Here is a 21,282-nt window from a genome sequence, read left to right as displayed (position 1 = left end):
CTCCTTTAGTGTAGCAGAAGATAAACAATCCACACCAACATATATAGTAACTAAGTATATCTCAATGTAAATAAATACATGTAGAAGGCTAAATAGGTGGGGATAGTGTAAAAAAAGTAATAATCCACCAGATATACACATAAACACATGCTCATTCCTTGTGTGTAAAAACAGCTGTGTAATCTATTGGAAAGTCTATCCCACTAGGAATCCAAAGACTCAGCCTTTTCTCAACATTAAAAGCAAAATGAATCCGCACACTCTCGTTAGCAAAATAGCTTGAAGCACAAAATGCGACTAGATGTCTAATTTCTGATCAATGTATGGGCCTGTGCTTAAATTCTGCATACTTGGTATAAAATTTATAATCTCTATAATAGCTCATTTAGTCTAATATTTTTATCTAACCACAATTTTTGTCATTGTCTCCTGATAAGTTTAATTATCACCTAAAAAATAAGTAAAGTTTTTACTTTGTCAGAGAATTGAGGTTTTTATCATTGATCCTATTCCCTGAAATCACACATAATCCAGAACCCTACCCAAACTAGTTTACTGGGGCTAGGATCATATATTGAGTCATGTGATACACAAGATATGTTAGTGGCTGAGGCACTATTATTAAAGAGAGATTAAAACAGCTGTACATTATGCTGAAGCACTCACTCTTCCCTTTACAAACAGACGGTCCTGGATTACAAGCAGCACTTGACCATTTAAATCACGACAACAACCAGATTTAACCAGCTGGGCCATATTCTCCTAGGCAATGCCTGTTGACCTCCTCAGTCGCAGCTGCTCAAATGAAATTCTCATTAGACAACTTATTTTCAGAAGCCAAAGGACTCTCTGATTAAATATATGTATTTAGATATAGAAGTCCTTTTTAAAGTATTCATTTTCTGACAACTGTCGCTTATGTTAGAGCCCAGCTACACTGGAAACAAGCTGGGTGATACAAGGATAACAAAAATTCATCATTTAATCACAGATAAAGGGGTGTTGTTTGGTTTTTTTTCCCCTCATGGAAGTATTTTAAACTGTACCTAATAAAGTCTATATTCACAAATATCAGTAGTGTTTTAAAAGGTGGTTCTAATATTCATTTATTTACACATTTCTTTTTTTATGAACTAAATTAAGGCTGTTGTTGTTTGCCATCTAGTTGGAACACTGACCTTTCAGTGGGTTTTCAGAGACTGTTAATCACAAAGGAGATGGCTCATCCTTCTCCCATGGAGCAGCTGGTAGACTCGAACCATGTGCATTTGGGATTTAGAATAGATTCTTACCACTAGGCCACCAGACCTCCCTAAATTAAGGTTAAATTTACTAAAAACTATTTCCCCCACAAACCTCGCTTTCAGAGGAGCACTTCAGACAAAACACACTTGTCTATCAGTACTTTGAAAATCCAGTTAAAGTTTGTGTTCTATTGAACACATTTCTGGAAAGTATGGTAGATTAAACACTAGACAATAACTGATTGGTCAAAAAGTCTTTTGTCCAGGAATAACTTATCTATTGCTATGTTGAAAGCTTTTGTATTGTTTTTAAATGGACCAGAATAGGTTAGCTTTCTATTATTGGTCAATTCTGATAACTTATCTGTTGCTATGTTGAAAGCTTTTGTATTGTTTTTAAATGGACCAGAATAGGTTAACTTTCTATTGGTCAATTCTGATATACACAAGGAAATGAGAGAGAAGGAGACAATCTCACAGGAGGAGACAGCCCATCGTCCTGCAGAGCAGCTGTTCTTATTTCAACCATGTGCCTTTGGGATTGCAGTGCAGCTCCCTAGGTCATTAGAGCTCCCTTATCACTTTATTAGCCATATCCATCCTGAAAAACTCATTCCTTTTATGTCTGAACCAATTCATAGCTGACCTGCCATTGGGTTTCTGAGGCTGTAAACTATACTTGAGATTTCCTTGAAGATACTGGTAGATTTGAACTACTAAAGAGATGAGGTCTTTGAGTTAGCAGCAGCTCTCTATGATCTCCATGACCAAAGCTCACAAGTCCCAGAGGCTTATCACGAAAGCTAATCATGAAATATAGGAAGCTTTGGTGATCTAATGAATAGGAGTTGAGCTGCCAACCCAAAGGCAGGCAATTCAGATCCACCTGCTGCTCTATTAAAGAAATATGAACAATCTCCTCCCATATCATTCACAGACTCTGAAAACCCACTGGAGAATTGGTTCCAACTCAATAGTACATAACAAAAATGAGATATGGTCCTCAAACTAGGAAGCAGATATGAGAGAAAAGTGAGTAGTCAATTTGAAAGTTCTTAAATGTTCTGTTGGATATGTATCCCAAATGAAGAGATGGACTTGAAGTTTCAAAGGTTCAATACTGGGCAAATATATAAGGAACTGATATACCCTATTTGAGCTAGAATATAATTTTTACCTAATCAGAAATCCACTGTACCATTCAAAATCATCTTTTATTTAATTATCTCTGTTCTCTTATCATAGTATTTGGCTTTATTGCTCCAAAATGATAATTAAAATTTGAATTCATGGTTTGAGTTACAAAACAGAAATCTTCATTGTATCCATCTCCAAAATAAGTTTCTCCACTTCTTTTTAAATTAATTGTATTACTACCCACCTGTTCATCCAATGTTTAAAAGCTCTTAACTAATTTAGAACTATTTTTTTTCTTGGTCTCCACATTTAAAATGTCAAGTCTTAACAATTCTACATTTTAATATCTCTTCCATATGTACAACCTACCTATTCCTATACCCCTACTACAGTATTAGTTCACACTTTCATTATCTTTAGCTCGAAACAATTTCCTAATGTTCCTCCCTGCTCCCATCCATCTTACTCAGTGCTGCCAGATTAACTTCCCTGAAATAAAGTTCTAATCCACCACCTATTTATTTTAGAAGTCAATAGTTCTTCTGTCACTTTAAATATAAAATTCCAATTCCTAAAATTAAAGGATGCCTATGATTTGAATACAGTCATGGAGACAGCTGTGTATTGTATGCTTCTTCATGAACCATATTAGAGTCTGTTTGTTTCTTCTGCCTTAAATGTCTCACCCTTCCATTTATGCATTTATAAATCCTTTCATACTCCAAGGTAGTTGAAGATACATTTCCCTATAGAACTTTTACCTGGCTACCTTCTTGTTGTTTTGTACCATCAAGTCAGAACCAACCCATAGTTGACCTTCCAAGCAGGTTTTTAGAAGTAGTTAATCACATGGAAGGACACTGCTCATTCTTCTCCCGATGAGCAGCTGGTGGATTTGAACCACATGCCTTCAGGACTGCAGCACAGTTTATTACCACTAGGCCACCAGAGCTCCACCTGGCTTCCTAGGTAGGAGTAATTTCTAGCTTACAAATTCTATCCATCCTGGTACTTATCATACATACATATTGAATTAGAGCTCATTTTGTATATGTCTTATATATTTTACTAGAATATAATTTTTTTTATTTTATCTATTATGGGTGCTACATTTCATCTAATATTGAGTATATGCGGTTCCTAACCCAGGACCACTCTCAAGAGTATATGGACAGAATTCAGAGAGTCTATGTTTTTTTTTTATTAAAAAAAACTCCAAGTATATACCCTGAGAATATGAGAACTGAGGAACAAACTGAGGTTTGTTCACCAATGTTCATAGCAGTATTATTCACCATCTCAAGAACATGGAAACAGCCCAAATGTCCAACCACAAAAAAAAATGGATTGAGAAATTATGGTACATTCACACAATGGAATACTATGCAGCATGCAGGAGCAATAATTTTGTAAATTATTACCTAACTTTGGAGGGACTGTAGAGCATTATGCTGAGTGAACTAACTCAGTCCCACAAGGATAAATATTGTATAAAATCATTCTTGTAGAATGAATATAAGGATCCTAAAGGGGTGGGAGAGGCTGGAAGCAGAGGGATGTGGCTGTGTACAATTTGATGGGGTGGTTGAGGGAAATTGAAACAATTTGTTCAAATTTGTATTAGAATTTTGTAAATAAACTAGTAGAAAATAGCAAACAAGTAAAATTACACTACCTCTAAAAAAAACACACAAACTCCATGTATCTACAACTGAAATTTTGTACTTCCTTTAATTATGAATGCAAGCAAAGAGCCATAAAATTTTGTTGCATATTACAGCATCATTGTGTGGGCCAAAATTAATTCATTGTGAGTATGGCTACACTCATGGCAGATATGTTAAAATATCAATTATATTTATCACTAATAAGATGTCATTAGGCCTTTATAAGATTTTGTTAGCAAATGATTAGTAAAATAATATATTTGACATATCATAAATTCTTGAATTTTAAAAGAATTCATTTTTTCTGTAACAATGTATGTAACTTATTACTTGTATGAAGTTGTGTGTACCACAGAGTTGGAACCAGCCCATAGCTGACCCTCCAGTGGGTTCTCAGAGGCAGTTAATCGCATGGGAGGAGAATGCCCATCCTTTTCTCACAGAGCCTCTGGTGGCCTCAAACTACGTGCCTTCAAAATTGAAGCGCAGCTACTTGCCACTAGGCCACTAGAGCTTCCTATTTTACTTTATGTAGTTAAAACAATTCTAACAAAGAATTTATAGGCTTCACCAGACTTTTAGTAATTTGTATATAAGAATAATAATTTTCAGAATAATGTAATACTATGGGTTAATTGGGTTACAAAAAATAAATTCTCAAATACAATAAATACACATAAAAATCACAGTCTTGGCATTGAGAAGTATTGATTTCTGTTCTTAACAATAGCCTTATTAAAATTGTTATTGAGGTTACTGCCCAACTTCAAGGACAAATGATTTCTTATCTTCAAAGAAGCTTATTCTATACATGGAAAGCTATGGCTGTTTGTTGGTCTTGATATAAACCATAAACAGAAATTCTTAACTACTTAGTTATCTTCATTATACCCTAGGAAATTGTAGAGAATAAGCCCAGTTCATCCTCTGTGACTTTAAAGACAAACATCATGCCATCTTTGATGTTCTCTTCTCTAGGTTACTATTATTAATTCCTTCAATCTTTCCTCTTGATAAATAATATTGTCCCTGCATTGCCAAGGCTATCACAGGATTAGTGAATAGTATTTAGTACTCAACAGGTGGCAGCCTTATTGAACTCTGCTCAACAGGATGTATTTAAATGTTGTGTTCACTTGCAACAAATCTAAATTAAATGGAATATGTTCAGAAGAGAATAATATATTCATGGGAGAATAATAAAATTCTTTAAGAAGGAAGTTTGAAGGAGCAATATTCATATATAGAAAAATATTGCATCAGGATTGGTGGAAGACTAACAATCTGTGATATAAAGATGGCAAAGAGGAACAGAAGTACTTGTTAAAGGAGATAAAAGATTATAGTCTTTAGTATGGATTAAACAACAACATGAACAACAACAGAAAAAAAAACACCAAAACTGAAATACCAAACAATAGAAATCTCTACAGCCAGTCCAGTAAACAGTATCATGGCAACACAGGGGAAAATGCAGTTGTCACAGATTTCCTTTTATTTTTATTCATAATAAATACCCATAACAGCAAGCAGACATAAAATCAAATAATGTATTGCATTGGAAAATCTGTTGCTATAGGTTTCTTTAAAGTGTTAAAAAGAAAAAATGTCACTTTGAGGACAAATGTGTACCTGACTCAAGTCACTGTATTTTTAATTGCCTCCTATACTTGGACCAGGAGGCAGTCATCAGAACAGAGCAGGGAAACATTGCATGGTTCAAAATTGGGAAAGGTGTACATCAGGGCTATATCCTGTCTCTATACCTTTTCAATCTTTATGCAGAACAGATTATCTGGGAGGCTGGGCTCTATGAGGAGAAATGTGGCATCAGGATTGGAGGAAGATCTATCAACAGTATGTGTTATGCCTATGACACAACCTTACTTGCTGAAACTGAGGAGGACCTGAAGCACTTTCTGTCGAAGGTCAAAGACTGCAATCTTCGGAATGGATTGAGACTCAATATCAAGAAAACAAAGATTCTCACCACTGGGCCAATTGGCAGCATCATAATGGATAGTGAAGAGAATGAGAGTGTTCTGTTTTGGTTTGCTTTCCTCCACAGTCAACACTCTTGGCACCAACAGCCAGGAAATTAAAAGACATATTGTGATGGGAAAGCCTGCGGTTAGAGACCTCTCTAAAGTGCTGAGGTGCAACAATGTCAGTCTGGAGACTACGGTGTGTCTGATGCAGGCCATGGTCTTTGTAATCATGTGCTGTGGATGACAGAGGGGAATTGATGCCTTTAAGCTATGGTGTTGGAGAAGACTATCGAATATACCATAGACTGCCAAGAAAATGAACAGGTTTGTCCTGGAGAGGGTGAAGCAGGGCTGCTCATTGGAGGTAAGGATTTTGAAGCTTTGTCTGAACTTTGGACGTGTTGCAAGGAGGGATTAGCCCTTGGAGAGGGGCATCATGCTTGGGAGAGTGGAGGGACAGCAGGAGAGGAAGACCCTCAATGAGATGGATTGATTCAGTGACTGGGATAATGGGGGTAGGTGTGTTAGAGATAGTGAGATTGGCACAGGATAGGGCAGAGTTTAGGGCTGTTGTACATAGGGTTGTACATAGGGCACATAACAGCAGCACAAACTATGTATATAAATAAGGGAGACCATAAAAGAACTTATGCCTTTGAATTATGGTGCTGATAAAAAAATAATGAATATACAATGGATTTTTAGAAAACAACACAGAGACTTGGAAGGAGTATATCCTGAGTGTTCCTTAAATGTGAGGATGGTGATATTGTCTCTCATATATTAGACAGGTAATCAGGTACAAGCAGTTTCCCAAGAAAGACATCATACTTGGTAAAGTAGATGTCAGTATAAAATAAAAAGATCCTCAGAGTACAATTGTCCCAGTAGGTTTTCAAAGACAGCCACAGGGCCTACAACACTGGGTTCAATCATAACAATGGTTGTGAGAATGACGCAGGACCAGGCAGTGCTTCACTTGTTGAAAACAGGGTCTCAAACAGGCTGGTGGGTTCTAACTACTACCCTTAATGGTTAGCAACCAACCCTTAATCTACTAGAGTTTCAGAGGGGAAAAAAAATCATCACACATAAATTACTTCATTTTTACATTAAATAGCCCTCTAAAATACTTACAGAAACCACATTATTTCTAAATTCATTTTTTAGTAAGTGAATCACAATTAAAAATTATCTAGTAACCTCAGTTAGTCTGAGATCTGACAGCCTCAATTACTCTAGAATCCAGCCAAGAATCAGGAAGACAAAACAGCTGAGCAACCAGAAAAATCAACACAAAGTCTATGAACAAAGACTATGTATGCTGCCTGTTAGAGGATTTCTCAGTACCTTGCTCAGAAAAGTTGTTCATATGTTACATGTAGTCAGAATATCACCTAATTTTTTAATGATATATACATTTCTAAATCTATAAATAAATATATTTAAATAATCTGTATTCTTGAACATCACAAATAAGAAAATATTCCTAGACTTTTCACAAAGACATTCAGATGGCCAATAGGCATATGAAGAAAAGCTCAAAATCACTGGCAATAAGAGAGACACAAATCAAAACCACCATGAATACCATCTCACGCTAGTATCAGTAGCCAGGTTTAACAGGACAGCAAACAATTGGCAATGACACAACCATTCTGGAAGATAGTTTGGTGTTTCCTCAAAATGTCTAACATAGAAATCTCAAATGACACAGCTTGGGAATACTTCACAAGGAAAATGGAACTGAGACATAAATGGAGATTTGTATACTTCTGTTCAGAGAAGCATTGTTCACAATATCAAGAAAATGGAAAAAGCACCTAGTGTTCATCAACAAACAAATGGATTGAGAAATTATGGTATGTACACATAATGGAATACTATGCAGCACTAAGGAGCAATGATTTCATAAAATGCTATATAACATGGGAGAGTCTAGAGAACATTATGCTGAGTGAACTAACTCAGTTTCATAAGGACAAATATTGTATAAGACCATTATTGTAAAAAGAGAAGGATAAGATGAGTATATAAGTCCAAAAGGGTAAAAAGAAAGGAAAATCCTTAGGATAACAGAATTTGGTGAGTGGAGGATGGTGGTAAAAGAATTAGAAAGGATCCAATGGGAAACTGAAAAGATGGGGTAATATTACGCAAAGATAAATGGTGAATAATTTTCTAAAACACAATGTATATGAATAATAGTATGAAATACGATACAAATGAAAGAATATGTGAAACACAGAATATGCGAGAGAAACAAAATGTATATGACCCGTATTACAAACCAACACAAAATTTTTAAAAAGAAAGAAAATATTCCTAACAATGCAGGAAGTAACAACCTACAGCATGACATTTTAGGAGAAAAAACACATATACACACAAAAAAATATATAAAGATAGTTGCAAAATATTTATGACTGGCATGTGTGTATATATATATGTACATATAAACATATACATGTATATATATTTATACACACACACACACACACACACATATATTTCAGATGTAAGAACATCAAAGTTTAGTAATTACACAAAAATGATCATAAAGTTGAATGGTCATAATCATCTCAAAGATTTTTGGGAACACCCTTAACTGCAGGATAAAACCATATTTGACATTCACACTATCATACCACCTCAAATTTATATGACTTAATGGATCTTAAGATACTTTTCTATTCATTATTATAATTAATTCTCAAAACATTTGAGTTCCAAAGCTAAGTATTAGTGTTACACCAGACTTTAAACTTCATGGTTTAGAGAGGTTAAGAAACTTATCCAAGGAGATATATTTGGTAGAGGTATTAACATTCTTAGCCTACATATCACGATCCTGAGTGATTAAAAAAAGTTTACATTTGTCCCATATTAGTCAGATTAGCAAGACAAAGAAGTAAGCAAAAATATTTTAGAAAGACACACAAACACAATAATAACTTTTAGAACATTGACTACTTGCAGGAATAAAAGTCAATTACATTATAGAATGCACGGTATCAAATCTCCATTCTCCTGGAGTCAAAGAGGTCTAAATTTACCATGCTAGCAATAAATCCTAAATCATTGATCATCCTACATTTCACAGTCTAAAATCAATACATAAAACAATGAAAAATAGACTTTATTTATTTAGCTTAATAATATTACTAATGACTCTTCTTCTCCTGTGCTTTTAGTACCTCGGTATACCTAAGTGGACCCCTGTGAAGAACTACAGAGGAGGAGAATGTGGAACACTGCAGCAGAAGTCATGAGTCAAAGAATCTCCCCTTGAACATTTGACATTAAAACATTAGGTACCTTTGACTTTCCATTCTGCAACATTTGAAGATAAAATAATATTTCTAAAAGTGAGGAAAGTATATCATTTGGGGTATTTTTGTTTTGCTAACTTTTAAAACATTTGGAATAAGTCAAGAAAATACTATTCACACAAAAGGAAACAAAGCTGAATAAATGAAAAATAAAATTGTAGTTGGAAAAATTCCCTTCATGCCTTTTTTCATAGTGAAGTTTACAGTTAACTTAAACCCTTCATTTGTCATCATAAGAACTGAATAAAAAGTATCAAGTTTTAGAAAAACGGAGCTATCTGCTTAACACTTCCAATGGCTCATGATCTGTCATCACCATGGTAACCCCTGAAAAACTTTTTCCTACCTAGTGTCAATTATGCACTTCTCAGGTCCTTGAAATTCTACTGCTTTTTTTTTTTTTTTAAGACCTAGAATCTTTAGAAGAAAAAAAGCCCAATAGTGAAGTCCACACATACCCTCTTGTTCAGTCCGAGTCATTTCCTCAAGCTTCTTCTGTTTCAGTGTGTCCACCACATCGGCAAGGCTCCCTTTGCGGCGTTCAGGGGTTCCAAAATTAACACTGGTCATTATCTCGCGGTCCCGACTCCCTTCGTCAGGCTTATGTGGTGAGGTAGAGGTATTTCGGAACGAATATAGGGTGCATAATTTATTATTTTCTGATTCCTAGGAAAACAAAACAAAATGAAACCGTTAAAATCTAAGTTTCTTTGCACTCAGATTTAAGAAGAATCTCAAATTCAAAATGACAGCTGTCATTCTGCCAAAATATTAACAAAATTTACATTTTAAATTCTATCAATATATTATCTAACTCTGTTTTAGCATACTAACTATAAAAGAAATCAATAATAAAAACTATTTCATTTTGAAACTATAAAGCAGCCTCAGTATGGTTGATTGTTGTTTTTTTTTTTTTAAAAAGCTAAACTTTCATAGAGTTCATATACATATTCCTCATTTGCATCTTTCATTTAAAATAATTTACATTCTATCTTTAGTTTGGGAAAGTTTTTCAAATAGGTACTTTTATTAGCAGCAATCTTCACACAGTCTAAAGAAATACATAGAATGCAAAATTACTCTTTTTTAAAATTATAACCAGCAGAAAAATTACCTTGTCTTCAATGTTAATTGTTCACCAAAAACTACATAAGATATCAAAGTCAGTACTATAAAGTTTGCCTATCTGTGTATTTCTGTGTTCTGTAGTTGGAGGATATTTTATTTTCTTTTTTTTCCTGGCTATATAATCCTCTAATGTCAAAGAAGCCTCTTTCTGTACTTTACCACTGAAGCTTAAAGCACATATTTACACATATTTTTCCACATGGTATTTAAAAACATTTCTTCACAAATCTACAAGTTACTTATAGAAACATCTGCACAGAAGTTAGTTAACTAGTATGAAGGATAAATCCATCAGCAGAGGAGGGAAAAAATCTTTGATTTAAAATTACAAAAGAAATCTTAGATTTAAAATAATAAACACCTGAAAGTTTAAAGAAAGAAAATATTTGCATCTTTTTCTAAATTATAATTCAGGGTTGGAAATAACATATGTAACCAAAATGTTCAGTAGTCTTTCATTTGCGTTTTCTCATACGTCTTCCTATTTAAAAAATACGTGAAGTAAAGGATCTAGTATTTTGTGATTCTTATTTACTACTTGGAAATCTTAGTTGGTCATATATTCTTCCCTTTCACCACAAAGAAAAGAATCTCAGCAAGCTTTATAACTAAAGAGGAAAAAATCAAGAGCCAAAGGATACCAAGCTAATAAATAAAAATAATTAGAGTGAAAAAGAAAAGAGATTCTCAAAAGAGATGTTTTCACATAAATCAAGTAAGACAGTAATAACTTCACTCAATAAATGTTATGTACTTAGGCATCCTTTTCATTGTATAAAATGTGGAACTATATTCCTTAGAGAACGTATGTGTGTGTACCATCAAATTGGATCTGACTGGTACAGGAGGAGATAGTCCCTCCTTTTCCAGCAAAGCATCTGGTGGATTCAAACCACACACCTCTGGGCTTGCAGTGTAGCTTTATGCCACTAGGCCATCAGTGCTTCCATACGAGTACTACTAATGCAACTTGAACCAAAGTTTGATCTTGAGTCTATCCCACCAGAATTTAAAGGCCATCTCAGGAACAGGTTTGAAGCCTTGAGCACTAATGAGTGAAAACCAGATGAGCTTTGGGAGGACATCAGGAATATCGTTCATGAAGAATACAAAAAGTCTTTACAAAAAAGGAGAAAGAAAAAAGCCAAGATGGATGTCAGAAGAGACTCTCACTATTGCACCACAATGCCAAGAAACCAAAGCAAACAGAAGAAATCAAGACGTTAAGGAGCTGAACAAAATATTTCAAAGGGCAGCTCGAGAAGATGAAGAAAACTATTATGCAATGTGCTTACACAGAAGAATTTAATTAAATATATGATTCAAGAGGCAATGGTAATGAAGGAGGAAGTTCAAGCTCCTTTGAAGAAATTGGCAAAAAACAAGGTGCTAGGAATTGATGGAATACCAACTGACATATTTCAGCAAAGAGACACTTCCCTGGAAACGCTCACCAGGTTTCACCAAGAAATCTGGGGGACAACGGCCTGGCCAACTGACTGGAAGTTATTGTTGCTGTTATGTACCATTGAGTCACCTGTAACTCATAGTGACCCTATGTACAACATCCCTAAACTCTGCTCTATCCTGTGCCAATCGCATTGTCTCCAACACACCTACCCCCATTACTCCAGTCAATGAATCAATCCATCTCATTGAGGTTCCTCCTATCTTGCACTGTCCCTCCACCCTCCCAAGTATGATGTCCCTCTCCAAGGACTGGTCCTTCCTTGCAATATGTCCAAAATATGTCAGACTTCAGAATCCTTGCCTCCAAGGAGCAGCCAGTTCTCACCCTCTAAAGGACAAACCTGTTCTCCTAGTAGTCCACGGTATAGTCAATACTCTTTTCCAGCACCACAGCTCAAAGACATAGAGATATGTATTTATTCCCATGCCCCCCAAAAAAGGGTGCCCCAACAGAGTGTAGAAATTATCAAATTGTATTACTATATCACACACAAGCAAAACCCTACAAAAGATTATCCAGAAATTACTGGAACAGTGCATCAGCAGATAACTGCCAGATGTGCAAGCTGGGTTTAGAAGAGGCCAGGACACTGGAGACATCATAGCCAACATTACATGGATCTTAGCTGAAAATAAAGAATACCGAAGGAATGTCTGTGTTTCACTGACTATGCAAAGACATTTGACTGTGTGAATCACAGAAAATTGTGGAATTCTTGAGAAGAATGGGAATCCCAGAATGCTTAATTGTACACATGTTAAACCTATACTTAGACCAGGAAGCCACAGTCAGAACTGAGCAGGGAAACACTGTATGGTTCAATATCAGGAAAAATGTGCATCGGGTATGTATGTATCCTATCGCCATACCTTTTCACTCTGTATGCAAAACAGATTATTCGGGAGGCTGAGTTTATGAGAAGGAATATAGCATCAGGATTGGAAGAAGACCCATCAACAACCTGCGTTATGCATATGATACAACTTTGCTTGTTGAAAATGAGGAGAACATGAAGTATTTGCTGTAGAAGGTCAAAGACTGTAGTCTTCAGTATGGATTGAAGCTCAACACCAAGAAAATAAAGATTCTGATCACTCAGCCAATCGGCAAAGACAAAGAAGGGATTGAGATTGTTGATAATGTTAGCTTGCTTGGTTTGGTTCTACAATCAACACTCTTGGCACCAGCAGTCAGGTAATCAAAAGGCAAAATGCATTGGGAAATTCTGCTGTTAGGGCTTCTCTAAAGTACTGAAAAGCAAGGATGTCAGTCTGAAGACTAAGGTGCATCTGATCCAGGCCACAGTCTTCATATTTACATGCTATGTATCAAAGAGCTGGATAGTAACTAAGGAGATAGAAGAAGGATTGATGCCTTTCAGTTCTGGTGCTGGAGAAGAGTGTTGAACATACCATGGACTGCCAGGAGAACAAACAGATCTGTCCTGGAGAGGATGAAACCATGCTGTTCCATGCTGCAAGGATTTTAAGGCCCATCTCACATACTTTGAACATGTGGCCAAGAGGGATGAAAATCATACTTGGAAGGGTGGAGAGACAGCACAGGAGAGGAAGACCCAGGATGAGATAGATTGATGCAGAGACTGAAGAAATGGGATTAGGTGTCAGAGATGATGAGATTGACTCAGGATAGGACAGGGTTCAGAGCTAATGTACATAATGCCACAATGAGTCGTTGGTGACTCGATAGCATGTAACAACAACACTGGAGCTAAGCTCAGGGCTGACCTCTAAAGACGTTTATAATAAATGTTGTTGCTAGGTAAAGTCAAGTTCATTTCAAACCACCGCTACCCAATGAAAAACAGAAAAAAACACTGCCCCGTCTTAGGTGTACTTCAACCTATTGTTGCAATCACTATATATTCACTTAAAGAGGGTCTTTCTGCTTTGTCTTGACCCTCTACCTTACCAAGCATGAAACTGTCTCCAGGGGTTGGTCCACCTAGTAGGCCCAAAGTACGTGTGATTAAATATCACCATTATTGCTTCCAAGGAACACACTGGATACATTTCTTGCCAGAGAGATTTAGGAGATCTTATGCAGTTCATTGGCTATTCAATATTCTTCACCAATTCCACAATTTAAAGTCAACAATAGTTCTTCAGTCTTCCTTAGTCCAATTTCCACAGGTATATAAGCAATTGGGGAGTGAGGGAGGACTGAATAGTGCTTCCTTAAAGCAGTAACTTGCTTTTATGGCATTTTGAAGAGGTTTTCAGAAGCCCATTTGTCCACTGAAATAAATAATTTAATTTCTTGACTGCTGTGTCCACTAGCATTGAGTGTGCTTTCAAGTAAAACAACATTTTTGACAGCCTCTATCTTCTCTACATTTACCACATTGTTATTTATTTGTCCTATGCTAAGGTATTTGTTTTATTTATGTTGCAGAGTGATCCATATTAAAAGCTAGGCTTGTTGAATTTCATCAGCAAATGTTTCATTTTCTTTTCTTAGCAGTAAGGTTGTATCATCTGCATATCATCAGTGGTTGAAGAGTCTTCTTCCTATCCTGATGTCACATTCTTCATATAGTCCAGCATTTCATGCGGTTTTCTCCACACCCATATATATGCATATATGCATATATACTCACTAGGTATCTTACAAAGATACAATCTAGACATACATGTTTCTTGATTCTAAATCCTGGAGTATCCCCTTGTTTTTTGTTGTATGTACAGGCTAAACTCTATTTATTGGTTTTGCATGAGCCAAATAAGGTGTCTGGAATTTCCATTCCTAAAAATACTCTATCACTTATTATAGGTATGATAAATAGATAAAACGCTCATATACAACTTTTCTGATTTTAAACAATGCAGTATTCATTTTTTTATTTTCAAACAACTGCTTTTTGGTCTATGGTTAAATTCCCTGTGAGTACAATTAAATGTTCTGGAATTCCTATTATTTGTAATACTGTTTTTAAATTGTTTCAATCCACATAGTGAAATGCTTTTTTGGATAGTCCACAAAATGTAGATAAACATTTATCTGGTATTTTCTTTTTCCACCCAAGGCCCTTCTGTCCTCACCAATGATATCCTTCATTCTGCATCCTCTTCAGAACCCAGCTTGAACTTCTGGCAGGTCTTGGTCAATACACTGATCCAGCTGGTTATTTTACTCTCTTCAGCAAGACTTTAACTGTGTAACATTGAATAATCATATTATTGAATAATTTCTCTATTCTTTCAAATAATCTTTCTTTAGAATGGGCACACATATTGTCTTCTAAATTTCTTGGCTTTGCCAAGAAATAAACTTTAGCACTATATCCATTTGTTGAAACATTTCTGTTGATATTTTATCTAAGGCCTATTTTTACCAGCCTTTAAAGCAACTTAATATTTTTTTCTCTCAGTGCCTTTAGTTCTTTATAATATACTATCTCCTCAAGTGGCTGAACATTTTTTTTTACATTCAGTGACTCTGAGAAGTCTGTCTTCTCTTAATACTTTCTTTGTTGCTTAGTATTTTCTCCATAGAATCTTTTAGTATTTCAAATTAAGGGTTTATTTTTTTCTCTGTTCTTTTAGCTTGAGGAATAATAAGTGTGTTTTTCCCAGTTTGTTTTCACACTGATGATGTTTGGACATTTCTCCTTAATACTTTTGTCTTTTCCATCTGTCCAATGAAATAGTAGGTTTAGTTTTCTTACTTCACCTATTTTTCCACCACCTTTAGCTTCTCCACATCCTAGAGCAAATTTCAGAGTCTCTTCTGAGATGATTTTAGTCTTTTTTCTTGCCCTTTTAATGACTTCTTTGAAATTTCTTCACATTCTTGATGCTATCTACAATTTTATGTGTTTTCTGTCATTGGTGTTCAGTGCATCAAATCTGTTCTTATTATTCTCTCCAAATCCAGTTGGGATATACTCAGCATCTTATTTTGGCTTTTATGAACTTATTTTTATCTTAGTACAATACACTTGGAACATGCACATGAGCAACTAATTTTTTGTTCCACAATCACCCCCTAGCCTGACTGATGATAATTAATCTTCTCAATAGCCTCTTCCTACAGATGTAGATAATTTGATTCTTATCTATTCAACATGACAAAGTCAATATATGCAGTTGAAGTTTGGGGTTTTTAAAAGATATTCACAAGAATAAGTCACTGGTCACTTAAAATTCTATCAGGTACACAATTTAATTTTTATCACCAAAGCCATATTTTCCAGTCTCTAATCCTTTTCTATTTCCAATCTTTTGAATCCAATCCCAAACTGTTATTACCATCTATTACTCATTTGTCTCTAAACATTTTCTTATGTCCCTCATGATTCCTTTCTTTACACATTGATGCTTAAGACAGAATTGTTTCATTTCCATGTATTTGTAAATTTTCTATATTTCCTTTTGTTATTGATTTTAATGCCATTTTATTGTGGCTGTGAAAATACTTTCTTGAGTTCACTATTTTCAATCATATTTTAAGATTACAATAAATATTAAAATGTAACTGTAATGCCCATTATAATCATATACAAAATCATTAAAACATCCACAAACACATGTAAATGGGAAGGCAATAAAAGCGGTTTACTATTAAAAAAAATCAACAAAACACACAAAAATAAGACAGCAATAGAGAAAATATGGAAGTAAAGGGGTATAATACACAGAAAAGTAAATTTGAAAATGGCATAAGTCCTTCCCTATCAATAAGTTATTTATAAATAGTCTTGAATCAAAAGGCAGAGATTATCAGAACAGATGTTTTTAAAAGACATAGAGAAAGCCAATTATATGGTGAAAATAAGAGATTCACTTTAGATTCAAAGGTACAAACAGGTTATCAATGAAAGGATGAATAAATCTATCAAATAGTAACCAAAACAGAGCTGGAGTGGCTATACTAAAATCTTACAAAATAGAGTTTCAGAGAAAACTGTTATAAAGAAATACATTATAAATTAATAAAAATTATAATTTCTCAAGTAAATAAAACAAAAACATGTTGCTCTTGTTATGTGCCATTGAGTCACCATCAACCCATAGTGACCCTTTGTACAACAGCTTTCAACCCTGCCCTATCCTGAGCCAGTCTCACTGACTCTAACACACCTACCCCTGTTACCCCAGTTACCATGTCAATCCATTTGATTTGGGGTTTTTGTCTCCTGCACTGTTTCTTCACTCTTCTAAGCATGATGTCCTTCTCCAAGGACTGGTCTCTCCTGGTAATGTGTCCAAAGTATGTGAGATGAAGCTTCAAAGTCCTTGCCTCCAAGGAAAAACTTGGTTTCACCTTCTCTAAGACAGCCTTGTTTGTTTTCTTGGCAGTCGGTGGTATGTCAAGACTCTTCTCTAGCACCACAACTCAAAGGTTCAATTCTTCTGTCATCCTTAGTCGTGTCCAGCTCTCTGAAGCACAGCAAGTAACTGAGAAGTCCATGGCCTGGATCAGGTGCACCTTAGTCCCTAGACAGTCATCTTACTAGTTAGGACTTTGAAGCGTTCCCTGACAGAAGACTTCCCCAACGCAACTTTTTATTTCCTGACTGCTGGTGCCAATGGTATTGATCATGGAACCAGTCATAAGAATCTTTATTTTCTGATGTTTAGCTTCAATCTACGTTAAAGACTACAGTCCTTGATCTTCTGCAGCAAACGCTTCAGGTCCTCCTTAGTTTCTGCAAGTAAGGTTGTGTCATCAGCATGACGCATGTTGGAGTCTTCCTCCAACCCTGATGCCACATTCCTCCTCATAAAGTCCATCTTCCCAAATGATCTGTTCTGCATACAGACTGAAAAGGTATAGAGACAGGACACATCCCTGATGCATTCCTTTTCCAATTGTAAGCCATGCGGTATTTCCTTGCTCTGCTCTGAGGACTGCTTTCTGGTCCACGTATAAGTTTCTCATGAGCACAATTAAGTGTTCTGGGATTCCCATTTTTTTTCAAGGTTAGCCACAATTTGTTGTGATCCACACAGTGCTTATAATCTCAATATATATGAAGCATACACAGACATAAATTAAAGTGTAAATAGATGATGCTACAATGAGAGATGCTGGGAAGGGTGGAGGGTCAGTGAAGGAGAGGAAGACCCTCAACCAGGTGATTGCTACAAGGATTCTTGTGTATTGGGAAGTATGAGGATGGTGCAGGATAAAACAAGGTTCAGATCTTTTCTTCATTGGGTGGCTATGAGTCATACTCCTTTGACAGCACCTAATAACAACAACAACATAAGAAATACTTCAATAAGGGAATTTCAATGATGACTACAAAAAAAGGTGATGAAATGATGGGAAAATATCATTGTTCAGGATAAACTATACTTTATGGTACATATCAAATCTAAATAAATTTGAAAAGATTGAATTACTACTAAACATTTCTGACATAATAAAATTAAGGGAAAGAGAGCGAATACAATGATTAAGAAAATATATCAATGAAACTGAGAAAACAGAATGAATCAATGAAAACAATAGCTGGTGCTTTGGGGAAAAAAGTAAAAAAAAAATTAACAAACCTCTAGCTATACTCTCTCACACACACACAGAAGAGGAAAAATGAATACACAATTAACTAAAATAGTAAATGAAAGCATGTACAATATTACTGATATTATAGAAATAATATATGAGGATACTATGAACTATTGTACACTAACAAATTCTACAGTCAAGATTAAATAGAAATTTTCCTGGAAAACCATAAATTATTTAAACTGACTTAAACCAAAGTGAAGTCTCAACATATTTTACAAGGAAAAAGATTGAATCAGTTATAAAAATTCTCCCAACACAGAAAAACTGAAATCCACATATCATTTGTTAATTAGTGAACAATTAAAAAGTAAACACCAATAATTCAAAAATTTTTCAAAAAGCATGCAAATTATAAAGGAAAAAGTAAAACATTATATTCATAGACAGCATAATCCTAAGTATGAAAAATTCCAAAGAATGCAATAAAGAGCTATTAGAGCTATGAATTTAATTCCGTATTTAGTAGATCTCTAAAGTACAAGAACAACAAGTGAGCATTAGAACATTTCTGTATACCATCAATGAACAATTAAAAAAACTAAATTCATATAACAATTCCATCTATAAAAGTATATAAGAGAATAAAATACATAGGCAAAATTGAACCAAAGGAATGAAAGGTTTGTACACTGAAAATATACATAATAATGCTGAAAGAAATTTAAGAATACCTCCATAAATGTAAAGGCATTCCTCATTAATGGATTGAAAACTTACCACTGTTAAATCCCTCCAATTTATATACATTCCAATTTGTTTATATATATAAACATATGTTTATATATCTAATTTTTTATTATTGCTGTTGTTGATTGCCTTAGAGTCAAGAGCAACTCATAGCGACTCTATGAACAAAAGACCTAATGCCTTTCCATAACTTTTGCCAATACCAAGATCCTAGAGCTTCCAGAGGCACATGGTTTAGGAAGTGGATGCCACTCCTGCTTCCAAACCTGTTTTACAACTGGAAGCTGCACCAAAAACTGTCCACATTGGAAAACCATTCTGGTATTTGATACCCCAATGACACAAGGTTCAGCATCATGGCAACCCAGGTTACTTTATACTGCACATTGACAAAAAGTGATATACAAAGTGGAAGAGTGTTCCTCCAGATATAAACAGCACTAGTTTCATTTAGCAGTGGTTAAGTGTTACCAAGTCAAATACAACTAAGGGTAAGTTTTGCACAAAAGACCTGAACTCTATTCTATAACTAATATAATTTCTGTGCATTTATAGAGTTTATAGAGTTTGTAGAGTTTCCAGAGGTATCTAGTTTAGGAAGGGGATAACACTTCTGCTTCCCAGCAAAAATCAATCTGGAAGCTCAACAAAACAGATGCAGCAAAAGAGCCAAAGTCCCAGAGTGAAGTTCCAGGCCCCAGCCAGCAGTCCTTTCCCCTCCCCTGCAGGCTTTTAAAGCCAACACCTTTGAACAGACTTTCACCTTGGCCAAAGGCTCATGGACACCCACTCTTGAGGGGAAAAGAAAATCAATACATATCAGACATGACCCCAAAAAAACCTCTGTTACGCACCCATCAGGACTGCCATCATATGTAGCAAAATAATTATCATATGAGCCACCAATTCCATTCCTTAGGATGTACTCAATATATTTAAAAGCTTGGATGCAAACAAGTACATGTAGATCAATATTAACAGCAGCATTATTCTGAATATCCAAGGTGGTGTCCATCAACATATGAATGGATAAACAAGATGTCATTATTCCCATACAATAAAATACTTTTCAAACATAAAAGGGAATGAAGATTTAGCATATGCTAAAAAAGGATGAACCTTGGAAATATTATGCGACATGAAGCTATACATTTAATTTTCTATGTTTTTCTGTATTTTCTAACTTAATCTATGCAATAAAGAAAAACAAAAGTCATTTTTAAATAGTTGCTTAGAGAAAATACATTTTGAAAGAATAGTTTGGCCTTAGCTGGAATGCCTAAATAGTTCATCAGTAGATTATATGCTTATTAATAGTTATGTTTGCTCTCAAATTCATTTGTTGATTATTACTTAATTTAATTTGATATAACATGTGAAATATATGTGTGAAGGAAGATTTTTTAAGATTAGCCTCAGTTCAATAAAATCAACTTGGATGTAGACAGAAAGAGCTGTACTATTTGTAGAAAATGAATGTCATTAATAGCTATTTTGAAAATAGCTTATAAACCACCAAATTCACTCATTTCATTTATACATGTCAATAATTTTAGCATACTTACAAAATTACGTATCACCACAATCTAATTAAGAACATTGCCATCACTCCAAAAAGTTACCATTTAGTCTCTTTCCATTCTCACTCCCTACATTCCAATCAAACAACTTCTTTGTCTACAGATTTGCCTTCTATGAACAATTCTTATAAATGGAATCACACAATACATATTCTTTTTTGTCTGGCTTCTTTTGTCAAGAATAGTCCTTTTGAGATTTATCAGTGTTGTAGCATGTATCAGTATTTAATTTTCCTTAATTGCAAATAAATAGTCCAGTGTATAAATAAAGCACATTTTGTGTTTCTAGTCATCAACTGACACTGAGGATTTTTTTCTTTTTTAGAAAATCAGAACTTGTCAATAATGCTGTCATAAACAACAGCATGGAAATATTTTTGTGGACACATGCTGTCATTTCTCCTAGAAAGATATCTAGGCAAGGAAGTGTAAATTTTTGAGAGACTGCCAGGATGTTTAGCACAAATACTTTCACAATTTCACTAACAATGTATGGTCTGAATTT

General features: G+C 34.9%; 1 protein-coding gene across 3 annotated transcripts in view; it reads right to left on the bottom strand.

Moving 5' to 3' along the window:
• Positions 1 to 21,282, bottom strand: part of SOX6 (SRY (sex determining region Y)-box 6) — a 704,108-nt gene that overhangs the window by 409,314 nt on the left and 273,512 nt on the right. For all 3 annotated transcript variants that reach the window (XM_006892046.1, XM_006892045.1, XM_006892047.1), the window contains one exon: positions 9,827 to 10,034. In XM_006892046.1, coding sequence (XP_006892108.1) covers positions 9,827 to 10,034 — 208 coding nt within the window. The remainder of the gene's footprint in view (positions 1 to 9,826; positions 10,035 to 21,282) is intronic.

The sequence above is a fragment of the Elephantulus edwardii genome, unplaced genomic scaffold (genome assembly GCF_000299155.1).
Source record: "Elephantulus edwardii isolate Elephantulus edwardi_28Jun2011 unplaced genomic scaffold, EleEdw1.0 scaffold00109, whole genome shotgun sequence".
Taxonomy (NCBI): domain Eukaryota; kingdom Metazoa; phylum Chordata; class Mammalia; order Macroscelidea; family Macroscelididae; genus Elephantulus; species Elephantulus edwardii.
Note: the sequence above shows the minus strand (reverse complement) of the source record. Positions and strands in the feature narration are given on the sequence as shown.